Source organism: Rattus norvegicus, chromosome 2 (assembly GCF_036323735.1).
Source record: "Rattus norvegicus strain BN/NHsdMcwi chromosome 2, GRCr8, whole genome shotgun sequence".
Lineage (NCBI taxonomy): Eukaryota > Metazoa > Chordata > Mammalia > Rodentia > Muridae > Rattus > Rattus norvegicus.
Genome location: NC_086020.1, coordinates 190,193,526 through 190,217,136, shown reverse-complemented (window position 1 = coordinate 190,217,136; position 23,611 = coordinate 190,193,526). Strand labels below are relative to the sequence as shown.

Below are 23,611 nucleotides of genomic sequence, written 5' to 3'. Positions count from 1 at the left end.
GAAGGTAAGGGAAACGCCGGGCGGAAGAAACACCCAGCCGGACCGGAAGGGGCGGGTCCGGCTGGCGGTGCTGTCTGCTGGAACCTCGTGGAGGCTGAGGTGAGTGTTTATGACTGTTTAGGGATCGTGAGACGCGGTTCCCCGCACTGTGGTGTTCACAGGGCCGACGCAGCCGAGGACTCCGCGCTGAGGGAACCAGGGAGGTCGGGGAGAGTCCCTTTGCTGGAGCCGTCTGCACCGCAGATCCCAGAGGCCGCGCGCTGCTCCCGGGCTAGAGAGTGCAAGGCCGCCGGAATTGCCTGACTGCCCTAGAGTATTTCGGGGATGGTGTATGTTAAAGTAACTGGGTCCCTGTGGGCCCCTGCGTTTGCAAACAGCTTAGTCCTTTAAAGCCTCGGGTAGGGACAGTGAATTTGAAAGCAATAAGCAGAGTGTTACTATGTCTTTAAGCGAAAAACATGGCGAAGCGTGGAAGTGCTAGGTAGAAAACTAGTGCCTCAACTCGTTGAGACAAGCTGGAGGTGAAAGTGCAGCAAAAAGAAAACTGGATGGAAAAGACAGACACATGAACACACATACATAAAAGCTGAGGTCCGTTAGTCTGGCCTCTTAGAGAAGCTGCAGTACCTTCAGAAGCTCTGCGTATTTACTATATACAGTTGAACATGAAGGAGGGCTTATTGCATTAAACTGAACTAGGACACGGGGTTATTGCATACAGCTAATTGTGATGGGGATGGTCTGTAGGGAGCAATGTTCAATCAGTAAACGGGGCAAGAAGGCTACGGTGAACATTTTCTGGAACACTTACAAACATCCCAAGTGAACCAGTGGAAGGTATAGCCTCTCCTGTTGGTCTGAGGCATTGAAACCCTTGACATGGCTCCATTCATGTCAGCAAGACCCACTAACTCTGGGCTTCCCCTGCCCTGTGCACAGAGTCTGTGAATTCTAGGTATCTATCTGTCTTTCTCTGCCTTCCCAGTGTTGGGGTCATAGACGTGCATTTCTTTGTGCCTGACCTTTTGTGTGGGTGCAAGGGATCGTGCTTATATAGCAAGTACTTTATTGTCTCAGCCAAGTTACATGCTTTTGATCACATAAAAATTGGTTCCTGTGTGTTAGACATGTAGAACCAATGTACTGCAAAAACAGAATTTTTGTTTATTTACGCAGATTGCCTCCCCTGTGGCATCAGACATCCTAACATGGGGCTTACCAAACAGTATCTCCGCTATGTGGCTAGTGCTGTCTTTGGCTTGATTGGCAGCCAAAAAGGCAACATTGTTTTCGTGACACTCCGAGGTGAAAAAGGACGCTACGTGGCAGTACCTGCCTGTGAACACGTTTTTATCTGGGACCTAAGGAAAGGCGAGAAGGTGAGTCAGAAACAAGTAATTGACACTCTTGGAAGGGTGAAGTGGGAGAGCCTTGACTGACCTGCCTACATTCATTTGTGTGTGAGCCCCCATGAGATTACTTCTCTCTTTTTTTTTCTAGACAGCTAACACCAAATTCTGGTGTGTTCTGAAAGTCACAGCCAAACAGGAGCTTGCCTCTTAGATGTGTGTTTGTGTTCCTTTCCATAGGTCATTATTTTTATCCATTATTTAGTTCTACTTTGCACGTTCTGCTTGTTCTCACAGCCACTTGTGAAATATTAGGATTTCCAAAGGACTGTCACCCTGCTGTGTTGTGGGGTCCTTCTCCTAAACATAAGGATGAGATGCCTTAGTCGCTGAACTCTGCTTCAACTGTGACTGAAGCTATTACTCTTTTGCCAAGTACATAGAGATATTTGTGTTATCCCTCTTTACGGTGTGATTCCCAAGAGGTGAGAGGAGATATATATATAGGTTTATAGATATAAATATATAGATACTTGTTGTTCCCCTGAGCCTCTTGGGATGAAGCTGTTAGTGCTATAGTGCCATGAGGTTGATTACCACAAATCACTTGGATAAAATTTGGTCTCTTATCTCATTGCCTGGATAATTTGCATGTATACACCAGTGTCAAGCTTGAGAGGAAATGATTACCTTGTTAGGAGTTCACGATCTTTGCTTGTAGAGTTTTATCCTTGTGTAGCAGTGACTGGAAATTGTTGGTACTGTGTGACTGAGATCATTCCCACGCTGCTGTCTTGATACATGTCTCACTCTTCTGTGTTGATTTTGATTTTTATGATTTCAGATCCTTATCCTTCAGGGGCTTAAACAAGAAGTCACTTGCTTGTGTCCCTCCCCGGATGGGCTGCATCTAGCTGTTGGCTATGAGGATGGAGCCATCCGAGTCTTCAGCCTCCTCAGTGGTGAGGGAAACATAACCTTCAATGGACACAGAGCAGCCGTCACCAGCTTAAAGTACGATCAGCTAGGAGGCAGACTGGCTTCCGGGTCTAAGGTGAGCCTCAGAAACAGGTGTCCAGGGTTGCTTTTCACCCTTAATGTAGAAGAAGGTTAGTCATGGAAATTGTGCTGAGATTGGATTCTCGGTGTCCAAGCTAGTATACATTTGGGAGAAAGTGAGGAGAATGGGTGCTCGTGAGGCAGTGTTCTACCCGTTTCCTGTTATGTTGTCTGACAAAAGTCTGTGGAATGAAAGAATGAGAAAGAGAGGTACGTAAAGTTAGTGTCTTTCCTGTGTTTTAAAAGTTGATGAGTTAAAGCCAGGTACACACCTTTAATCCCAGCACTCAAGAAGGGGAACCTACATCGCTGGGAGTTGGAGGCCAGTCAGCCAAGCTGTGTCTCTGGGGATACACAGTGAGAGCCTCTCTCAAAGAAGAGGCAAAGAAAAGCCATTTCCCAGCACAGGAGAGGGGAAGTGAGCTTTTTGCAGTGGTAGCTACTGGGAGAGGAAAGTCAGATTTCATCAATGGAGAGACCCTGGGCATATCAGCCACGCTCCGGCACACCCGTGCTCAGAGTGTGGGCTCCAGTTTGTTGTCGTTGCTCCTTATGCTGCAGTTTGCTTTTTTAAAGGAGGAAGAAGAACATGAAGTTGGATGGCTAGGAATGTTCAGAGGAAGAATATCAAAATATATGAAATTCTCAAAAAGTAAAGACAGTAAAGGAACGATTGAAAGATTTGAAACATAAATTTAAAACATTAAACTTTTTATATTAAAAAAAGTATAAAAAGAAAGTCAGAAAATATTTAATAAAAAATATCATCCACCTTTTAGACTTGTAAAGTAAGATGTAAAAAATAACATGTAAAAGATAATATCAATGAAAAAGAAACAAGATGAAGTGCCATTAATCACCACAGATAATGGGAAAATTAGCATTAGTTGGTAGAACGATTGTCTAGCATATAGGAATTCCTGGGTTTGGTCCCTAGACCACATAAACTTGCCCTATGCTTATAAATCTAATACTTGGAGATGCCTGACCTCCAACCTCAGCTGCATGGTGAAATCAAGGCCAGCCAGGGCTTCATCAGACCCTATTTTAAAGAAAAAAAAAAAAAAAAAAAACAGTGTTCAGGAATACAAATTAAAGTGGATATGAAGAAAGCGTTCTTCACGGAAGGAAGGGAATTGGCAGTGATTTTCAGAAATGTAATAATACCCAGAGTGCACAGATGGGAAGCAAGTCTCATATAGATTTTAGGTAGTTTTAGAGCTGTAATCTGAGGGTTATTATATGGTGTGAATGTAAATCTATAAAAATTACCATGTCCTTTAACCAAGAATATCAAACTGTAGTTTTTATTTATAGTAGGATGAATGCACAAAGATTTATTCAGTTTTGCGTATTTATAGTAACAAAATTGGAAATGACTCATTTATGTAAAATATGAAATTTAAATCGTAATACTAGAAACTAGAGTACAACAGAATTAACTATCGAAGTGCATTAAATAAAAACATGGTTTTAAGTTGAATACAAGGCATGGACTCTTTTCCTTTTTTATTTTGTTTCATGGTTTTGATGTGCAGTCTGAACTGTCCAGCTTTCCTCCCAAGTGGCTGGTACTGCAAGGGCTCGCCACCATACCTAGCGAGCTCTGTTTGCTAATGCAGAAACAGCCTGGAGATCCGATGCATATGTAACTAGAACAATGGGAAACAAAGCCTCTGGTCATTACTCCTGGAGGAAGGGTGGGCTGCCATCTTACCTCAAGCTGTATAGGGTGGGGTAGTGCCGTGGAGGTGATTGAGCCCCATCACTTGTCATTTGGTCGCTGGTGATAAAACTTTTTCCTTGTGTGTTATTTTGTCCTCAAGGATACGGATGTCATTATTTGGGATGTGATCAATGAAAGTGGCCTCTACCGTCTAAAGGGACACAAGGATGCCGTCACACAAGCTCTGTTTCTCCGAGAAAGGAATCTGCTAGTTACAAGGTAAATACAAGATGACTTTGGAGATAGAGGGAGTTGGCCTCACTGCTTGCTGCTCCCACTGTGCTCCTGGTTGTGAGTCAGCGTGCTCTCTCAGGCTGCCAGCTTTCCCACTCTGCCTCTCAGGTGCTAGACTCATACACTGAGTTACAGTGTTTGAATTTTTTTCTGATTCTCCTGTACAGTGGGTAAAATGCTAAGCTGTGTGTTTGGTATCCTGCCTTTTGAGGGGCTTTAGAGGCTTAATGAATATCTGCATTTGAAAATTTTATTTTTGTTATGTTGAAAGTGATCAAATATCAGTTTCATATGGTTCAGCCTAATATAGCCCAGGCATTCACTCAAGGAAGACTAGGATCATAGGGCTTGTTGAATAATAATTAGAAAACCATTGTAGTTCCTCAGAAAGTTACTTCAGTGTCGGGTGGGCTGAGAAACCAGCAATGGACCAAGAGGCCACAGGAGAAGCTACAGAATAATGCGGGTCAGAGGACGTGTTCAGGGTTTTACAGATGTGGATTAAGAATCGAGCTTTAGAGACCACAGAGAGGATACTCGGAAAAAGCTAAGCGGGTGATGTGGGTCACAGGGGCAGAGAGCGCTGAGATGTTTCCGTGTTACCAGTCAGACGTAAGTGCTGTAAGGTGAGGTGGTGGGAGGAAGGCAGGTGATTGGACTGTGTGTTCTGTGGTAGAAACGAAGCTTCTTGTTTTCGTGGCTGAGCGGCCTCATGGAGAGTTGAAAGTCTTTGCTTATCTTGATAAACTGTAAGGTAGAATAGCTTCCAACATAACTGTTACTATTCTAAAACAAGAAACGGGTTACTCACATACCTGTTAGTTTAGCAATTCTTCCTAGTTAAAATCTTTTTTGGTTTTTCTTTTAGTGGGAAAGACACTATGGTGAAGTGGTGGGACCTGGATAACCAGCACTGCTTCAAAACAATGGTTGGCCACCGAACTGAGGTATGTGTGGCACCATGGCCTCCAGAGAAGAATGACAAAGCAAAAGATGGTTTTCCTCCAGTATTTCAGGCTCTTTTTACTGTTCACTGATCTGTCTCCTGTCCTGAGAGACATTGAGATTGTCTGGGAGGGAGCAGTGCCAGCTATTGGAACAGTTGTAGCTTCTCTGGTATAATACACACTAGCCTTGGGTGGCTTATAACCTCTGAGTTCATTTTAATTAGACTCATCTATGACTGTTACACTAGTCAAGAGTTCTTTAGAGGAACAGAATATATAGAATGAATCTTGATATATATAGTATATATATAATATAGATATATAGACATATATTATATATAAAGGAATTATTAGGATAATTTACAGGTCGTGGTCCAGCTAGTCCAGCAATGGCTGCCTACCAATAAAAAGTCCAAGAATCTATTAGTTGTTTAGTTCACAAGACTGGATGTCTCAGCTGATCTTCCATAAATGCCAGAGTCCTGAAGAAGTAGGCTGTAATACCAGTGAAGAAATGGCTTTGCTAGTGAGAGGGAGCAAACAGACAAGAAACGAGCTTCATTCCTTTATGTAGGCTGCCAGCAGAAGGTGTGGCCAGATTAAACATGCATCTTCGCACCCCAAAAAAATCTGTTAAAGGTGTCATCTTCCCACCTCAAAGATCCATATTAGAAGTTGATCTGTCCACTACAAATGATTTAATTCAGAAAAAACTCCTCACAGGTGTACCCAATCATTTGAGTTTTAGTTAATCCCAGATGTAGTAAAATTGTCCACCAAGAATAGCCATCACAACTATAGGGATGTTTAAGGATGTTTTGTGTACAGTGCCTTCCCCAGGACCTTACATTCAGCAAAAGGATAGTTTTACGTTTACCTGGAAAAGATCTATTCAGCCAAATTCAGAGAATATTTTATATATTCCAGCCTCCTTTTATATGAGACTTTCAGAAACATCCTTGTAATTATGAAGTGGAAAATGATTCTGTGAAAATTGACTGGCATCGGTATTACGGTGTCTCTACATATTCTTAGATACTCAAGGCTGAGAGGTATGCAGTCGGCATTAATAAGGCATCTTTTATTTGCCAGGCATTACCGACAGCAAGTATGAAACCCAGAGTCATGGATTGTGCTGTGGTTTTGTGATGAGTAGCTAGTATCTAAATGGGGCAGGAAAAAAGGTAGAGAAGTCTTTAGTACCATGTGAACAGTTTTACCACAGGCCATCCACCCTCTGGATAAGTGATTCTCTTAGTGAATTTTGAAAAGAATTGTCTTAATATACTTTTTCTTAGATGTGAAATGTCAGAAACTTCATTGTGCCACTTGCAGTATTAAAAAATGATACTGTTTTGTATTCTTAGGTGTGGGGCTTGGTTCTGGTTTCAGAAGAAACTCGACTAATCACTGGGGCTGCAGACAGTGAGCTGAGAGCCTGGGACATCGCCTATCTACAGGAGGTAGTCACTGTGTTTGATTCGTGAGCAATTGCATGTTTTCATGTTAAGCATCTTATTGACTTAGTAGGCGTTCTTACACTGATGGCCTGCAACACTTCTATGCAAAGACGTCCTCCTCGTGCACTCATTGCCCTGGTTTATTTGAGCTGGAAGGGGAAGATTTAAGCTTACAGCTTTTGGTAATAGTGCTAATTAGGTTGTGGCATTTTGCCTTGTACACCTGGGCCTCTTGGCATGTGTTGGAGAATTTTAGAGACCTTTCTCTTCGGACAACATATATGTAGGGTACATGCATTTTTGTATGTAGGTAAGTTCCCTGGAGACATACACTGACTATCAGTTTATGTGTGTGGGGGGTGATTGTAACTTTAGGCTTAATTGGAGTTAGTATAGAGCCAGAATGAGTGGCCATTATGATGGGTTTTGTATATCTTAAGACTTAGCATTTGTTTTTTCTGTTTTTAAGGAGAAACTGTAACACCTTCCAGTGCCTCTGCCATTACTCATACCAGTGACAGTCTTTCTTCTAAAATATCTTTTCTCCTACAAATTTTGAAGTTGAGGAAGAGTTGAGCCATTAGTTTTTACACTCTTATCTGCTTGCATACGGTCCTCCTACTGTGGAAAGCCAGTGAGATAGTATAATGAACAATGTTGTGGTGTATATATTTGCAGTTTCTAATAGATTCTGACATTCTCCTGACATTGAAGAAGTTTATCAGGTGACTAGTCAAGATGTAAGTGGTTATGAGTCTTTGGAGTTAAAGGTTATTTCCTGAGACATTTGAACTTTTATTCTTCTATCTTTATAAAATAGATTGATGACCCAGAAGAACCAGAGCCCAAGAAAATCAAAGAGTGTCCAGGGATACAGGACACGCCTGAAGCAGAGGACCGCACCCTTGAGGCGGATGATGAGAAGTCTGAAGACGTAATCTTCTTTGTGTCTTTACTTGGGCTGAGTAATGGGGCGGGGAAGAACAGAATCTCGGATCGGCATCTCTGCTGATCACTTAGGGAGTATTTTGTCACCTGCATATATTTGCTTGTCAGAGGTTTCACAGGACATTTAACCTCCATGTTCTCTGGCTTCCTGTCTAGCGCATACTCTCATGTAGAAAAGCTGGCTCCTTAATGCGAGAAGGAAGAGACAGAGTTGTGAACCTTGCCGTGGACAAGACAGGCCGGATCCTTGCTTGCCACGTGAGTACGGGCTCAGAAGACAGTCAGAGCGCTCACTTCAGTGCTCGTTCCTTCATCATTCACTGTGGGCGTGGACCTTTCTTCTGATTGTGATGATAGTTCACAATATGAGTCTGCAATGATAGCTTAATGGTTAAGGCCGAGCACTGCTCTCCCGGAAGACCTGTGTCTGGAGCCCATCATTCTTGTTGGGCAGTTCACAGCCACTTGTCACTCCAGCTTGAGCAGGTGGTAGTCATACAGGTGTGGCCTGTGCACATACCTGCCCACACAGACGCACATGCGTGCATTCTCTCTCTCTCTCTCTCTCTCTCTCTCTCTCTCTCTCTCTCCCTCCCTCCCTCCCTCCCTCCCTCCCTCCTTCCCTCCTTCCCTCTTTAAAATTTAGTATGTATTCCTACGTGTGTCTAACATCCTAGCACAACGTTCATAGCATCATGAAAGTAACTATATTTATTATTACTAGCCATTTATTAAATGCTGGCTTTTCCATTATCATAAATGTGCATGTTCTGTTTGGCCTTCAAAAGGATGTTGAGCAGGAAATAGCATTCCAATTTTTATAGACTATAAACCCAGAGACTAAATCGTTCAAGGTGATCCAGCCAGTAAGGGAAAGCAGATAAATGTTTCTGTTCAGTTCTTATCTGGTGTAGCCTAAATTATAAACTGCCTGACCTAGACTCACACTTGTCTGCCTTTTGCCTTCCTAGGGAACTGATTCTGTGTTAGAAGTATTTTGTATTCTTTCCAAAGCAGAAGTTCAGAAGAAAATGGATAAAAAGCTAAAGAAAGCTAGAAAGAAAGCAAGGTATGTTTTTGCTTTTGTTTTTATTTTAAATAAACTTAATAGTCGTAAAACATCCTGGATAGCCATTTATTACATAACTTAAAGGAAACATTTACTTGATTATCTGTTGGAGCTAAAAGCTAGAGAATGTGTGGAGTACCAGTACCCCACAAGGTTTGAATTTCTAATTCGTACCTCTTTATTCCTAACACATTTTTGAGTTGCACTAAGAACCACACAGAAGTATATTGCAGATTTTTAAAGCCAGGAATGCTGGGATTGTGTCTGTGCCAGTGTTAGGGTTGCAGGAACAGGAGACTGCAGCTTAAGAGACACTGTTTAAGACTGGAGCACAGTTAAAGACGACAGACATCCTATGTGGGTGTCTGACACACATAAACAGAGATTCGAAAGAAGTCCCTTATCAAACTTAAATGTGGTTTTTAAAGTCATCTGATGGCAGATGTAGAGGTGTGTTCTGCTCACATGTCAGGGTCAGGCTCACTGCAGCTTAGACTTGGTGGAGAAAGTTCTAGAGTTAGAGAAGTCCATCAGGAATGCTTCAGTGCAGTGACTTGGGTGACAAATTATTACAGGAGACGTTATGGGCCTGTTGCATTCCAAATCTGTTATCAAGGATAATACTTTCAGTGGACTGTAGTCTGCTCTGTCAGTTCTCGGGGTAACCTTGTGACTAGGCTGCTCCCCCAGAATCACTCCACTTGTTTGTGCCAGGACCAGAGTGTGGCTTAGTAAGAGCTAGGCTGTTTCAGGAAAAGTGAGTTGTGAAAAGTTGTTTCCCTTTCTAGATTGAACTCTGCCAATGAGGAGGAGGACCCTGAAACAAGTGTCTCAATGACTCTGCAGGATGAGATCCTTCGGGTAACCAAGATCAAGACTTCTGCCAAGATCAAGTGAGTGAAGAGTCCGTGTCAAAGTGTTACAGAGTAATAAGCTATCAAGTCTGTCTGCATTGTCCCAGTCTGCCAGCCTGTGTGTGGATTACATTTGAAAGTGGTGATCTTGTCACACTCGCAGCCCGTGTGTCCATTTTTATTATTACCTTTATTGATTCCTTCATTCTGCCAGCTAAGAAAACTGTAGTCTTTGTTCAGAAGGTATTTTAAATGACTCATAACACAACACAGAAAAAAATCACCTGTCAAAACTAAGAGCTGGCCCAAAGTTTTTTTCTTTTAAAAGAAGCCTGGGCTTGTGGATCTCTGAGATGCTTCAGTAGGTGTAAAGAGAGGTGCTTGCTGGCAGTTCTGATAGCCTGACTCTGGTCCCTGGGACCCACATTGTACAAGGAGAGGACTGACTCCTCAAGTTGTGCTCTGACCTCCACACTCATGCTGTGGTCCATACAGTACATACATGTACATTCAGATAAAGAAAAGTAATAAAAAGGCCAGGACCCAGAGAAGCGTGTGTGCGTGCTTGCAGTTAAACTGTGGGTTTAGAACATCACTAAGCTTTTCACACAGAAAATGTTGGCTTCCTGAGCCAAGTTAGTAGCTCCCCATAAATAAAATGAAAAAAAAAATTGTGATGACTTTCCCACGCAGATCTTTTGACCTGATTCATTCGCCTCAAGGAGAGTTAAAGGCAGTCTTCCTGCTGCAGAACAATCTGGTAGAACTGTATTCGCTCAGTACATCCTTGCCAAACCCCCAGCCTGTGAGGACGAGCAGGATCACCATCGGAGGCCACCGCAGCGATGTGCGCACGCTGTCTTTCAGCTCGGATAACATAGCTGTGCTTTCAGCCGCAGCCGAGTCCGTTAAGATATGGAACAGGTCTGTGAGTTGATGCTTTCCGAGCCTTGGTCCGGTAGGATTGTCTTTTCTTTGTAGTGCTTCTGGTACTTTTCTTTCTTTCTTTCTTTTTTTTTTTTTTTTTTTTTTTTATGATTGTTTTCCTCTCCAAACAAATCCGGCTTTGGCCCATACTATTTTTCTCTTGACTACAAATGCGAGCTAAGAGTTAGACTCGTCTCCTGTCACGTCACTCTGTGTGGCTCAGTGCATTGCAACGCTGACTTGTACGGTGGGAGATGGTTCTTTAGCGTGTGCTTTCTTTCTTGTAGGTCTACCCTGCAGTGCATCCGCACCATGCCTTGTGAATATGCTCTCTGCTCCTTCTTTGTTCCTGGTGACAGGCAGGTGGTCATCGGGACAAAGGTAAAGTTGGGGCACCTCAAGACACCCTTGAGAAACTGGAATTTTTTAACAGCATGTGGGTAATTAGTATATTAGAGGTAGACAATAGTTCATTGACTTTCTGGTTTTGGTGTTTTTAAAGTCTTATTTCCTTTTTTAAAAAAAATCAAACCAATGTCAAATTACAAAGGACATTAAAGTCAGTACAGAGGTGACTGCCATCAGCATTTTGATGGTTATTCTTACGTGAGTCTTATAAGTGTAATTCAGTTTAATTGCTGATAAGATATATTAGTATTAACTCATATAACATTACCAGGTTTGACACAACATGGCTATATAAAGCCAAGCTGACCGGGTCTTCATTCTTAGACTCGTCAGTTGAGGACAGTCATACACAGACACAGATTTGGACTCAGATTACCTTTCAACCCTTAGAGAATGCTGCTTCACCTTGCAGCCATGATGAGACTCACAGAGCCACATCTGAGTACTCTGCCACAGTAACTTTGCAACCTTTGGAAATTTGCTTTAGCCCTTAACCTGCTTTTCTTGGAGTGTACAATAAACAGACCGGTCACAGCGAAAGCAAGTAGTGAGAATGTAGTGGGGTAAGCTTTGTGGGGTGTGCTTGTCTTGACACAGGGATTGTATAGCCCAGACTGCCTCAAACTCAGGAGTCACCTCCCAAGTGCTGCAACTGGATTCATGTGTCACTGTCTTCAGTTGTGGGCTGTTTTGAAAAGCGTTTTGCATATATATATAATCACTCTAATCCATTGTCAAATATGCGTGTGTTTTATTAGGAAACCATTGTGCCATAGTGGCTATTTCTTGTCCAATGAGAAATATAAAATGTTGGAAACCATTCCAGGTCCTGTTGGAAAGAACATTTCAGTTGAAAGTTTCACTCATTTTTTCATCCATCCTTCAACAAATGTGCATGTGCTGTTTGTTGTTGGGAGAGTGTTTTGTGGACTGCCTTAAGGGCTTCCTATAAGGTTAATGTGTAGTTCCTGGCCGAGACAACGCAAGACAGTTAGCACTTGGCTCTTGTGCTCCTCATGTCATCTTTCAGATGCTAGTGATGCAAGCTTCATTTTATAAAAAGCAAATTACTGGAAATGAATTCTATATCAGCCACAGAGTTAGAAAGAGTCAAGCCTAGGGCTGAGGTCTCCTTGCTTCTGCTATCTGTCGTGTGGCATAGAAGCTCATGGAGTTAGTAGGCTTTTGCCTGTGTCTGTTAAATGCTCACACCAGGGTCGTGGCCTATACAGACATCTAGGCAAGAGTCATAGGAGGGTTCTGGTTCTCACTGTCAGTGTGTCGCAGAAAGAAGAAACCAAAACCACTGGGGGAGACTTGGTAGACAGTGACGTAGACCTGAGTGGTCTATGTAAAGCATAGATGAAATTTAAGGACTGCTGTTTCCATTTGAATGGTTGGATTTGACTGTGGCTGTGATTCGGAACTAGCGGAAGAGGCAGAATCAACAACTGCAGGGTTGTACGATTCACAGCAGTGTATGAAAGCAAGCAGTCCAGCCCTTGGTGGTTAGTACATATCTCATTGGGAATGATGTCTTCAGATACGGAATGCAGAAAGGACTTATGCAGGATTTATTTCCTGAGCAGTTGACCCATATTGTTGCTTTCTAACTTTCAGACATGACTAATGAAGTCTGTGGATGTGCTCCTTACTGCTCTGTTCACTTTCCCAGACAGGAAATATGCAACTTTATGACCTGGCCTCGGGCAATCTCTTGGAGACAATAGCTGCCCATGATGGAGCTCTGTGGTCCATGTCTCTTTCTCCAGATCAGGTAACTGTACAGGACCTTAAAGTTCTGGGCGTCTGCACTCTAACTGCATCATAGATCTGCCAAGTTTAGTTACCTAAGAAAGCTTCCTCTCAGGTTGCATTAAAGAAAGCCCTCTATGTGTCATGTAGCTGTTGGTCCTCAGCAGTATGGCTTTTTTTTTTTTTAAAAGATTATTTATTTAATGTGCAACAGTGTTTTGCCTGCTTGTACGTCTATGTGAAGATGTCAGATCTAGAACCAGAGCTATACATAGTTGTGAGCTGCCGTGTGGTTGCTGGGACTTGAACTCGGGTCCTCTGGACGAGCAGCAGTGCTCTTACCTGCGAGCCATCTCTCCAGCCCTAGCATGGCTTAGTTTTTGACGATGCTTGTGGTACTTTACAGAGGGAAATGTTTTCTTAACACCTTAGCAGAGGATGAAATACACTTTGTTGTTCCCCTGTAGTCCAGTGATGACTGGGGAAATTCTTCGGCAAATGTGTGACTCTTGTGACTCAGCAATAGTCATTATAGTGCATGTGTGCTCACGGTGCTTTATCCACTGAAGTATTACAGGAGAACTGATGCAGACGCTGCTCTGGCATTTTGAGTTTTCTGTTTTGGTTTGGTTTTTTTTTTTTTTTTTTTTTTTTTGACAGTACTCTGGCTTTACCCAAATATTTTCAATGATAGCAATCCTTTACTCACTAGAAGTATCTATATTTGGAAAAGCTAGATTTTAGAGAGGCTGATGTCACATAGTATAAAATACACATGGATATTTTGCTCTGCGACGGGGCAAAACATCCCCATATTCATAACTGCATGAATAGACTGCAGTTGTCTTTCTTGATTTGGAAAACTACCATTGCAAAGGTGTTTGAGCAGGGACACTGCAGGAATAGTTTCATACCTTCCTGAGGTGAACACGGAGACAGACTAAGCATGTTTAGAAAGCTAATCTTACTGCTTTGTAGTAAATTCATTTGACTTCTGCCCTCTTAGGTGGAGGGAGGGGGTGAGGAGGCAGGAGTCTCCACAATATTCCCTTAAAGGCTTTTCTTAATGCTGCTGGGGAGGACTCACCTGGGATGTCAGTGACCATGTCCGTCAGTGCTAGTCTGTGCTGGCCTTCTCAAGTAAGGTCTGTGGCAGCGGAAAACATAGTGAGGGGTGGCCACGGTATTCTTAATTGTTGTCATGTGCCATTCAGTAAAAAAGTTTAACTGTTTTAATGTGTACTTAGCACAGTTCTTGTGTGAAAATAGCTTTTAACTGAAGTGTCACTTGATTTTCAGCGTGGCTTTGTGACAGGTGGTGCTGATAAAGCTGTCAAGTTCTGGGATTTTGAGTTGGTGACAGATAAAAATAGTACCCAGAAGAGGTGAGAGGAAACTTCTGTGGGGGCTTGAGGGTGAAGTGGAGAATTGTTGATTTGTGGGCCTTTCTGTGTCAAACTTGGAACTGTCTGTCTATGGTGTTCCCATCTTTTACTTTTTCTTGATACTGTCTGGACAGACTCTCTGTGAAACAAACTAGAATCTTGCAGCTAGATGAGGATGTCCTATATGTCTGCTACTCTCCTGATCAAAGGCTGCTGGCTGTATCTTTGCTGGACTGCACTGTGAAGATTTTCTATGTTGACACTTTAAAGGTATGATGGTTTGTGCTTGGAATATTCTTTGTTACCTTAAGAATTCAGGATAATCCTATGTGATAGTTTATATTTTGTTATTATCTCTTAGAATCCTTGTCTTTTCTAATGAGTGACAGAAAGGTAGTGGATCAGGATGGGAATGAAGGTGGGAAAGAACTGGGAGGAGTAAAGGGAGCGAGCCTGTGATCAGGATATATCACTGTGAGAAGAGAATCTATCTCCAGTATAAGGAAAAAAGAATTGGGATGGTAGCCAGCAGTAGTGTATTTGTAAAGATATAGTTATCAAAACACTGAGTGTGTTTGAGAAACAACTAGTGTCACAGGTTCATCAATTTTATTTAAAACTAAATAAAGTGCTAGTTCATATTCAGAAGATCTAGAGATAGGAATTTCCATCCTGTCATAGCAAGCAGCTTTAAAGGTATTGCTAGGTACAGGCTGCTGGGCATTCTCTCAGGACTGGCTTGTGCCTCAGGATAATGTGTGAAACAGTTACCCTAGAGAGTAGGTTTTGGGGATGTCCTTTGTTGGATTTCAGGGTTCTTGGCAAGTATGTGTAGGGTCTCCATAGTAGGCACAGGCAGTATTAGAAAGCAGTCCAGAAATGTGTTAGTATTATAAATTTATATTAGCTCCATGTGTCTAGACAAACAGGAATTAATTGTATTCTTTCTTTCATGTTTAGTTTTTTCTCTCACTGTATGGACACAAGCTGCCTGTTATATGCATGGACATCTCCCATGTAAGTAAAGTTTGTGAGGCTCTTTTCTAATTCATGGATTTTACTCGATTGTACAGCACTTGCATCATTCAGCTGAGTTTATTACAGCTTCCTCCAGAAAGTCCCAGGTCTGTATTATAGTACAGCATACACATGGTAATGTTTAACAAATCGTATCTAAGTCCTTCTAAGTCTACAGTGGCTCTGGGAGGTTGCTGCTCTGAATTCCCTAATTGGTAGAGCATTCTGAAATTCACGGTTTTTCAGAGGCACCCTTTATGCTGCAGGATAGCACAGTTGAGGATCTGAATATTGTAGTATTTTGCTTTGAGTAAGTATTCTCATTCTTGGGAATCACTTATTTCCATAGTGTCATTATGATTAAAACTGTGTATTTGAAAAGTGTCTACTTTGCACCAAAGGAAAACGAATGGATTCCATATCTGTGAGATCCTTGTATGAAAACAGCCTTTTGAACCATTCAAGGGAATGGGGATTTGGGGGAGGAGGGGTGTGATACAAGAATAGGTTATACCCTTCTAGTAGGTTTTTTCCAGCCTCATTTTATCTTTACTTTCCCCACCCTCCCCACAAATCCCGTTCCAAAGATCAGAGTAGCCCTTTTCTTATTTAACTGAGTGAACACATCACTTGACCTTAAGGCACACAACAGCACTGTGCTGTGACATTGTCCTGTGACAGGGTCAGAGTCCATACATTCACTTTCCAACCTTTAAGAAGCTCTGTAAGTCTAAGCACAATTACTTTGGGTAGAGATGAGTATGTTTTTGCCCTATCATAATATTTTTAAAGAAATGAATTACATATCCCGGTTAGCTTTTAGCTGTCTAGCTTAATTAAATGCTAACATTTTGTTTCTTTGCCATAGGATGGAGCACTAATAGCAACTGGTTCTGCTGATAGAAATGTGAAAATCTGGGGTCTGGACTTTGGGGACTGCCACAGGTCTCTCTTTGCACATGATGACAGGTGGGTGTAGTCCTCAGAAAGGATCTGTTTAGCTGTTCTCGAAAGCTCCAGAGTAGGCATTCCCACCGATTGTAAGCGTGCTCTGACTCACTCACCTAGAGTTTCTAACATTACTCTTGCCCTCAGTGTGATGCATCTCCGATTCGTGCCCAAGTCCCACCTTTTCTTCACCGCGGGGAAGGACCACAAGATCAAGCAGTGGGATGCGGACAAGTTTGAGCACATCCAAACGCTGGAGGTAACACCTGCTTGTTTTGCTGGATTGGTACTTGCCTTGGTTAGGGTTCCTATTGCTGTGAAGAGGCATCATGACCATGGCAACTCTTAGAAAGGAAAACATTTAATTTGGGCTGACTTACGGTGGAGAGGTGTAGTTCAATGTCACGATGGCAAGCTGAGAGTTCTACATCTGGAACCACAGGCAGCAGGAAAAGAACTGAGAGCCACTAGGCCTGGTTTGATCTTCTGTGACTTCAAAAGAAAACCCTACCCACTAGTGACACTTTCTTCAATAAGGCCACACCTCCTAGTACTGCCATTCCCTATGGATCTATGGGGATCATTTTTGGCTTAGCCACCACAGTACTTTAAGAACTTCCTTTAAGAATATTTACCCTACCCACTAGCATAAATGGTGGGAACCAGTGAAAAAGTTAGACTTCTTTGGGTCATTTGTTTTGTCTTTGTCCAGGGGCATCACCAGGAAATATGGTGTTTGGCTGTCAGCCCTAGTGGAGACTACGTGGTGTCAGCCTCTCATGACAAGTCTCTGAGACTCTGGGAGAGAACGAGAGAGCCTCTTATTCTTGAGGAAGAAAGGGAACTGGTAAGACCTTTAAGTTTGGTTTCATGTTTGGTGGGGGTGACTTACAGACTGTCCCTGCTGAAGTTTTCCATCCAGTGTAGTCACGGCCCACACAGGAGGCATTTCCAAGACCAGTGCCACACTTGACAGGTTGGCACAGGTGCCACTGGCATCCTGCTCTGAAAGAAGCCCTTCTGCTGCCTCGGTCGCTCTGCAGAGTCTCCGTTTGCCACTCATTAAAACTTGTGTGTCTCTTGGCAGCAAAGGGAAGCAGAGTATGAGGAGAGTGTGGCCAAAGAAGAGCAGCCAGCAGTAAGTGAATCTTTTGGGACATGGGACTATATAACTTCCAGTACTCACAATGGGAGGGATTGAGAATGAATGCCAGAGGCTTGCTCTCTGTTGTTAGAATGTGTGTAGTGTTCGATTCATTGTATAGCTGGTTCTGTGATTAGCTTAGTGTGAGAAGTCTATCATTGTGACCTTTTCTTTTTCAATGAAACTTTATAAGGAAATAAAGTATTTATTCAGCAAAACAAAAATTTAAAAATAGACTCAGAAATTGGATACATTATAAACATTTACAGGATAGTGCTCATGATGATACAAATAAAACATTTAATATTGTACCTATCCTTAATGGGAGATAGTGACTGTGGCATTTTTATAAAATAATACCCGTCTTGTTCAGGATCTCATATGTCTGGCAGGTTCCAGGGGAGACCCAGGGTGACAACTACTTCACTGGGAAGAAGACAATTGAAACAGTCAAAGCGGTAGGTTGGCTCTTATAATGGGTTTCTGACTTTTTAGTAAAATCCTTACCCTGTGTTAGCCACATAGCTCTGTGTGGCACAAAGTAGATGAATTCCAGGAGTTGCTCATTGCCTTTGTCTGATGCCCTTGGACTTGGTCTGACCAGCATGGGGCAGTAGGGGAGCTCATCTCTTCGGTGTTCCCAGGAGCTGCCCTATTGTGTCCCATATGGTCTCGTCTGAGTCCATGGTATTTGGTCTCTTTCTTACAAATTAAAAATAAGAGAAAACCGACAACTCTAAGTGCTGCGCTGCACTCCGGCTGCCATGTCTTTATTAAGCTGATTCAGGCTACATTAGCCAGGCCTTCCCAGCTCTTGGGTGTCGTGGGTGTGCACTGGGTGATCTCTTCCTTTGTCGTCTGTGTAGGCTGAGAGGATCATGGAGGCAATTGAGCTGTACCGAGAAGAAACTGCAAAAATGAAAGAACACAGAGCCATTTGTAGAGCAGCGGGGAAAGAGGTAAGCGTGTCTATCAAATTACACACTTACCTTGTAATCTACAAAAAGAATTGTTAAAGAGACCATTTCCGGCTTAAATGAGATAAGGATACATGATAAAGGCAGTAAATGTTATGTGAGTCAAGCATTAGGATAAGTCAAACTGTGGGAGGAAAGAGGCTTCTTTTAATGACTTGGCTTTATTACTTCTTTATAGGTTCCTCTTCCTGTCAACCCCATCCTGATGGCCCATGGCAATATTTCTGTGAGTGGGATGTCTGTTTCTCCTTGGTGTTTCAGGGGCTAACTTCAGAGATGAGAGGGAGTGAGGAAGCACTGTGACTTGGGGATACGTTCCCTGGGAAGGCCTTTGTTTCCAAAAGTCTGAGTGTCTTCTAAAACAGCTTGCTGCTGGTGAAACTTCCCAGGATGCGTCTGGGTTAGACCAGCCTGCCTCTTCCACCTTTAGTGCTTCTGCATGGTCGGCATCCACAGCTCTCTGAAGACTTGTCTGCACATGACCTCTGATACAGATCTTTGTAGGAACAATCGACAAAACCCGTCATGAAGAAGGGAAGAGATGTATCAGGAGAGCATGTTTATCTAGGAGTTGCTAGTTATTGCACGTGTTTTCATTGCAGCAATCTCAGAATATCTTCATTGTGTAGATATGAAACCGGCCCAACTTACAAGGAAGGGTAGTCATAAAGGACATAAGGACATGGCTTAATTATAGCCCTATGTGGCTAGCTGCAAGCCCACACAGCCCTGTCATGTGGGATGGACGCAGGCCCTGGAGGAAAGCCCTCAAGGGTGTCACTAATGCTGCTGTCTTTCCTTTGTAGCCCTCAGCGTATGTGTTAGAGACTTTTAAAGGGATCAGGTCAAGGTAAGTCCTAGCGCACTATTGTAACTTGACAGGATAGCCATTACTGAATGTCTGAGTGTGAAATACAAGTTGGAATTGATAGTTTTCTTTCTTTAAATTTTAATTGTCAAAATTTTGGTAGAAAACAATTATAATACATTTTGAAGTATAAGAGAGGAGGCTCTTGGGTTGGGGATTTAGCTCAGTGGTAGAGCGCTTGCTTAGGAAGCGCAAGGCCCTGGGTTCGGTCCCCAGCTCCGAAAAAAAGAACCAAAAAAAAAAAAAAAAAAAAAAAAGAGGAGGCTCTTAATGTATGAAGGATGTTTCGAAGGACAGATGTTGAAGGTAATAAAGTAGTACACACACCAATCTGATACCAACTCTCAGAACCTATTCTGCTGTATATTTTGTTCCACCTATTTTGTCTGTATACACACTTGGAATCATATTGTGTAAGTACTACACACAAGCTGATTGGGTCACTCGAGCTCTAGAGAGTCACTGCGTAGGTTTGAATCTTCTTCTTTTACACCTAGGCCTTGAACATTTGCTCATGTTATTAATATTTTAAAAATATCATATTGTTCAACATCTTTAGTATAAGTAATAACTATTATTTGCAGCCTTTCTTATTTTTCTATTATTGGTAATAATACAAACGTGTGTGTGTGTGTGTGTGTGTGTGTGTGTGTGTGTGTGTGTATCTATCCTTGAATATTTTATAATATTTTCATTTAATATATTCATTTGATTAAAAGCTATAGTCAATAAGAATAGTACAAAGTATAGTCAATAAGTCTGATATAAAGTTTCAGTTGCTGTCTTTTGTGTTCTGTGATGGTATGACTAGTTCTTAGAATTTGATATAAAGAGGTTTATTTTTCTAAATTTTAATGTGTACAGTAACCCTTACAAAAGTGAATAGAGCTGCCAGGGGATAACGCTGAGCTTTCATTAGGAAACTGTAAAGGGAATTTGACAATGGAGGTGCAGAAACACATTCCAAGATAGGAGGATTCAGTTCTCAAGGGTTAGAATTGTTAAACTAAGAAAGGGATTTTTGATCAGAACTGAAATCCCTTGAGATTTCTAACTGGAAGTGATGGCGTGATCCTGGAACTAGTTTTAGAAGAAGCAAATTCAAGTGGTGAAAGGTCGGTGTGAGAATCACTGTTGCCCAGTCATCATCATAAACTCAAAAGCCTTGAAATACATACGCACACTTAGACATCTGTGTATACAGTCAAGTATTTACGTACAGTATTCATGCACACTGTGCATACACAATGCACAGACTCAGTGCAACAATTGGTGTGTATTTGTGTGTGAGAGAAGCCTGAAGATGGAATAGAGTGGGATTTTCAGCAAGGCTTAGTGAACAGTGTTCATCTGCAATACTCAGGTCCCCATTATCCCAGGGGCTAAAATACTCTATAAACAGTGGTGTTGAATGAAAAGACATTTAAGAGTCATTTTGAGTGTGAGTGAATATTTAGCTCTGATGCACAGGATTCTCAGATATAAAAGCAGGAAAAGCAGTAAAGGAAAGTCAGGGTAGCTGACAGCAGTAAGGAGTGTGACAGTTTGCTTTTCCTTCTCAGTGAACTGGAAGAGGCCCTGCTTGTGCTGCCGTTCTCCTATGTCCCAGACATTCTTACGCTGTTCAATGGGTTCATCCAGACAGGATCAGATGTCGAGCTGTTGTGCCGGTGCCTCTTTTTTCTCCTCAGGTAGCATGTTCTTACAGATACTGTCTCTTCAGCCAGACCACTCTAGCTGTGTGCCAGCCGAGGCTGGCATTGTTTGGGTATTACAAACTTTGGGTTTCGTTTTTCGGAGACTTACAAAATTGCTCTTGCCATTGGCAATCATTCCTGCCTTTGAAACAAGGATCCTGATGACCCATTTCAGAGTCAGGTGTTTGGTGAGACTAAGCTGTAGCTCAGGTGCTGCAGTCTAAGGTGAGGCTAGGTTCATTGCTCACCAGCCACTCTACCCATGTATTTTGCTTTAAATTGTAAAGCCTAACCTGATCAGCTTTGTTAACAACATTTTAAAAATAGCCAGCTAGTGTCTCTAGGTATCTATAGGCACAGAAGGCAACGGAGGGGACATAGGCAGGGAAACTAAGGAATATACATGTAGTTAAACAGCTGTCTGGTAAAATGACTAAGATTTTAGTAAATTGGCCTGATTTTGCTTATTTTGAGAGATAGGCTTTCACTATTTATCCTGGCCTGCCACACAGGTGGTTTAGGCTTGCCCACCTCTACATTCTGAAGGCTAGGATTTCAGGTGTATGTCACCATAGCTGGCCTTCTTTGTTATTTTTGAGACAGGATTTCATTCTAGCCCAGTCTAGCCTTGTCGTACAGCCTGGGCTGGCCAATAAATAACAGTCTTGCCTTAGTGCCAGGATTGCAGTGGTAAGCCACAATGCTCATCCTTTTGCATGGATACTCGGGATAAACTCTAGGTCCTCAGGTTTCTATGGCAAGCACTCACTGAGCTCTCAACAGTCCCCGTGAGCTAGCATTCTTCACTGTATCTCTCAAGCTTCCCATTGTAATCTCTGTGGTAGATTGCTGAAGAGAAGATGTCACTGGATTAGCAGGTTTCGAGAAGGGACCGGTAGGTCGGATCCTTTCTTTACAGCGCGACTGTTTTCTTTTAGGATTCACTTTGGCCAGATCACCAGCAACCAGATGCTTGTGCCCGTGATAGAGAAGCTAAAAGAAACAACTATTTCAAAAGTCAGACAAGTCCAGGTAAGTGTCTGTTGTAGACATCTAATGCTGGGCAATACCAAACAGGCATAAATCTGTTCTTAGGGTAAACTTTCTGTTGTCATTTGCAGAAGTTGAGTTTTCAAAACACAACAGAAGTGCTTAGTAAGGCAAGGAAACAAGACAGTACTCAGAAGCTGCTGTATTGACTGAAGTTTGCTTTTTGTATTCTTCTCTAGGATGTCATTGGCTTCAATATGGCTGGTCTCAATTATCTTAAGAGAGAATGCGAAGCAAAGAGTGAAGTTATGTTTTTTGCAGAAGCTACTAGTCACTTGGAAGAGAAGAAGAGAAAACGAAAAAATAGAAGAAAGATGATTTTAACACTGACTTAGAACTGGAGTGCTATATCTTTTCCTGCTTCTCTTCTAAGGAGCGTTCACATAAACTGTGGGCAACATCTTAAAAATACCGAAAAAGAAGATCATGTTGTAGATCTTGGGGTATAGAAGTCAGCCTTGGCTGAAGAAACCCAACATGGCTGTGAGTTCTGTCTTCCATCTTTTGAAAGAAACAGATTTAGTTTAAAAAATCTGTATTTTTCAGAGTTGGACCTTTAAATTACAGCAAGAAAGAAAAGAATATTTTTAATTGTGTATTTGATTCATTCAGAAGTGTGAATTTTATTTATGGCAGATTATTTGTATTAGAGCTTTTCCATTCAGCATGTGTGTCTTTGTCTTCTAAAGGAAGAATCATGGACTGTGGGGCTGGAGGGATGATGGGATGCCTGGGGAAGCCTCCTTACACCATGCAGGTTGTTGAGTCTGCATGTAAGATCATGATGCTGTTTGTACTTCTGGGAATACAATAGCTTTTTCATTAAAACCACTTAAAATAACTTGCTGGCTGGCTGAATAATAGAGAGGTGTCTGATGTGTGTGTGTGTGTATATGTATGTGTGTATGCATGGTAGGAATTTGGGAGGTATGGATGTCTAGAAAAAGAGATTGACTCAGATAACTCTGGACCTGGGCTTTTTTTAATAGGGAATTTCTCAATTATTAATTTAGATTCTAGTCAGAATTTTTTTTCTAATCTCCTTAAGATAAGGACTAGAGAGAAGGCCATTCTGAGTTATCTTCCAAACTTTCTATCTAATGGAACCTGTAAATGTGACCTTGTTTGTAAAAGCATCTGTCAAGTCATTTAGCCTCTAAATGAGTTAATCCTTACGAGGGGTGACACAGAAATTCACAGTAGGTTGTACTGTGTGAACAAGGCACAGGAAGGGGATGCAGCTGGTACTAACAGTCTGGACGCACAGCAAAGGGCAGTAGTGAAAAGAACCCCACGGCTGCCAGAAGGAACCAGCTCTGCTGCTGTTGGTGCCTGAGTTTAAACCTCTGGCCAACAAGCTGTGAGAAAGGCTCTCGTGATGTGCAGTGCTCCACTGTGGAGCCCTGGGAACTAGAAAAGCGTCATTTCACTGCCTTTGTCATTCTGAGCATAGAGTGGAGCTTTCAGAGCACTTAGGATGTGTGACCAAGGAACATAGGACAGCACATCACAAGAGTCCTGTGAGCTAGATGCTGACAAGATTTATAACAGTGTAAAGCAGTGCCACTGCTAAAGATTGCTTAAGAATACAGTGATTTTGTTTGTGTATTTATTGACTTATATCAGAAAGAAATCAGGCAATAACACCTTTTATAATAGCCTCAAATGATATAAAATATCTTGAGATTACTTTAACCAGCTAGTGAAAGACTTGTATGATAAAAACTTGAAGTCACTGAAGATATCAGAATATGGAAAACTCTCCCATGTTCATGGATCAGTAAGATTA

General features: G+C 42.1%; 2 protein-coding genes across 7 annotated transcripts in view; one reads left to right on the top strand and one right to left on the bottom strand.

The window, feature by feature from the left end:
- Nucleotides 1–49: 49 nt before the first annotated feature.
- On the top strand, nt 50–22,663 carry Wdr3 (WD repeat domain 3). The gene is made up of 27 exons (NM_001107705.1): nt 50–99; nt 1,177–1,379; nt 2,194–2,403; nt 4,235–4,353; nt 5,237–5,315; nt 6,683–6,778; nt 7,596–7,709; nt 7,880–7,981; nt 8,695–8,792; nt 9,581–9,685; nt 10,340–10,570; nt 10,861–10,954; nt 12,657–12,758; nt 14,036–14,121; nt 14,256–14,391; nt 15,082–15,138; nt 16,007–16,107; nt 16,234–16,345; nt 16,799–16,933; nt 17,174–17,224; nt 17,623–17,688; nt 18,097–18,189; nt 18,386–18,433; nt 19,014–19,057; nt 20,638–20,766; nt 21,711–21,804; nt 22,002–22,663. Exons 2-27 carry the CDS (start codon nt 1,209–1,211, stop codon nt 22,155–22,157), a joined length of 2,829 nt encoding a protein of 942 aa, NP_001101175.1. The 5' UTR covers nt 50–99; nt 1,177–1,208; the 3' UTR covers nt 22,158–22,663.
- The window catches only part of Spag17 (sperm associated antigen 17), a 246,975-nt gene continuing 240,877 nt past the window's right edge, over nt 17,514–23,611 (bottom strand). For all 6 annotated transcript variants that reach the window (XR_005501147.2, XM_039103807.2, XM_039103811.2 and 3 more), the window contains one exon: nt 17,514–18,139. The gene's annotated coding sequence lies outside the window, so the exon portion shown is untranslated. The remainder of the gene's footprint in view (nt 18,140–23,611) is intronic.

Excerpts from the sequence above, each read along its gene's own strand:
- Wdr3 (NM_001107705.1), top strand. The coding sequence starts at position 1,209 with ATGGGGCTTACCAAACAGTATCTCCGCTATGTGGCTAGTGCTGTCTTT. Across the intron at positions 8,793-9,580 it reads AAAGCTAGAAAGAAAGCAAG|ATTGAACTCTGCCAATGAGG; the intron begins GTATGTTTTTGC and ends TTCCCTTTCTAG. Across the intron at positions 10,571-10,860 it reads TCCGTTAAGATATGGAACAG|GTCTACCCTGCAGTGCATCC; the intron begins GTCTGTGAGTTG and ends TCTTTCTTGTAG.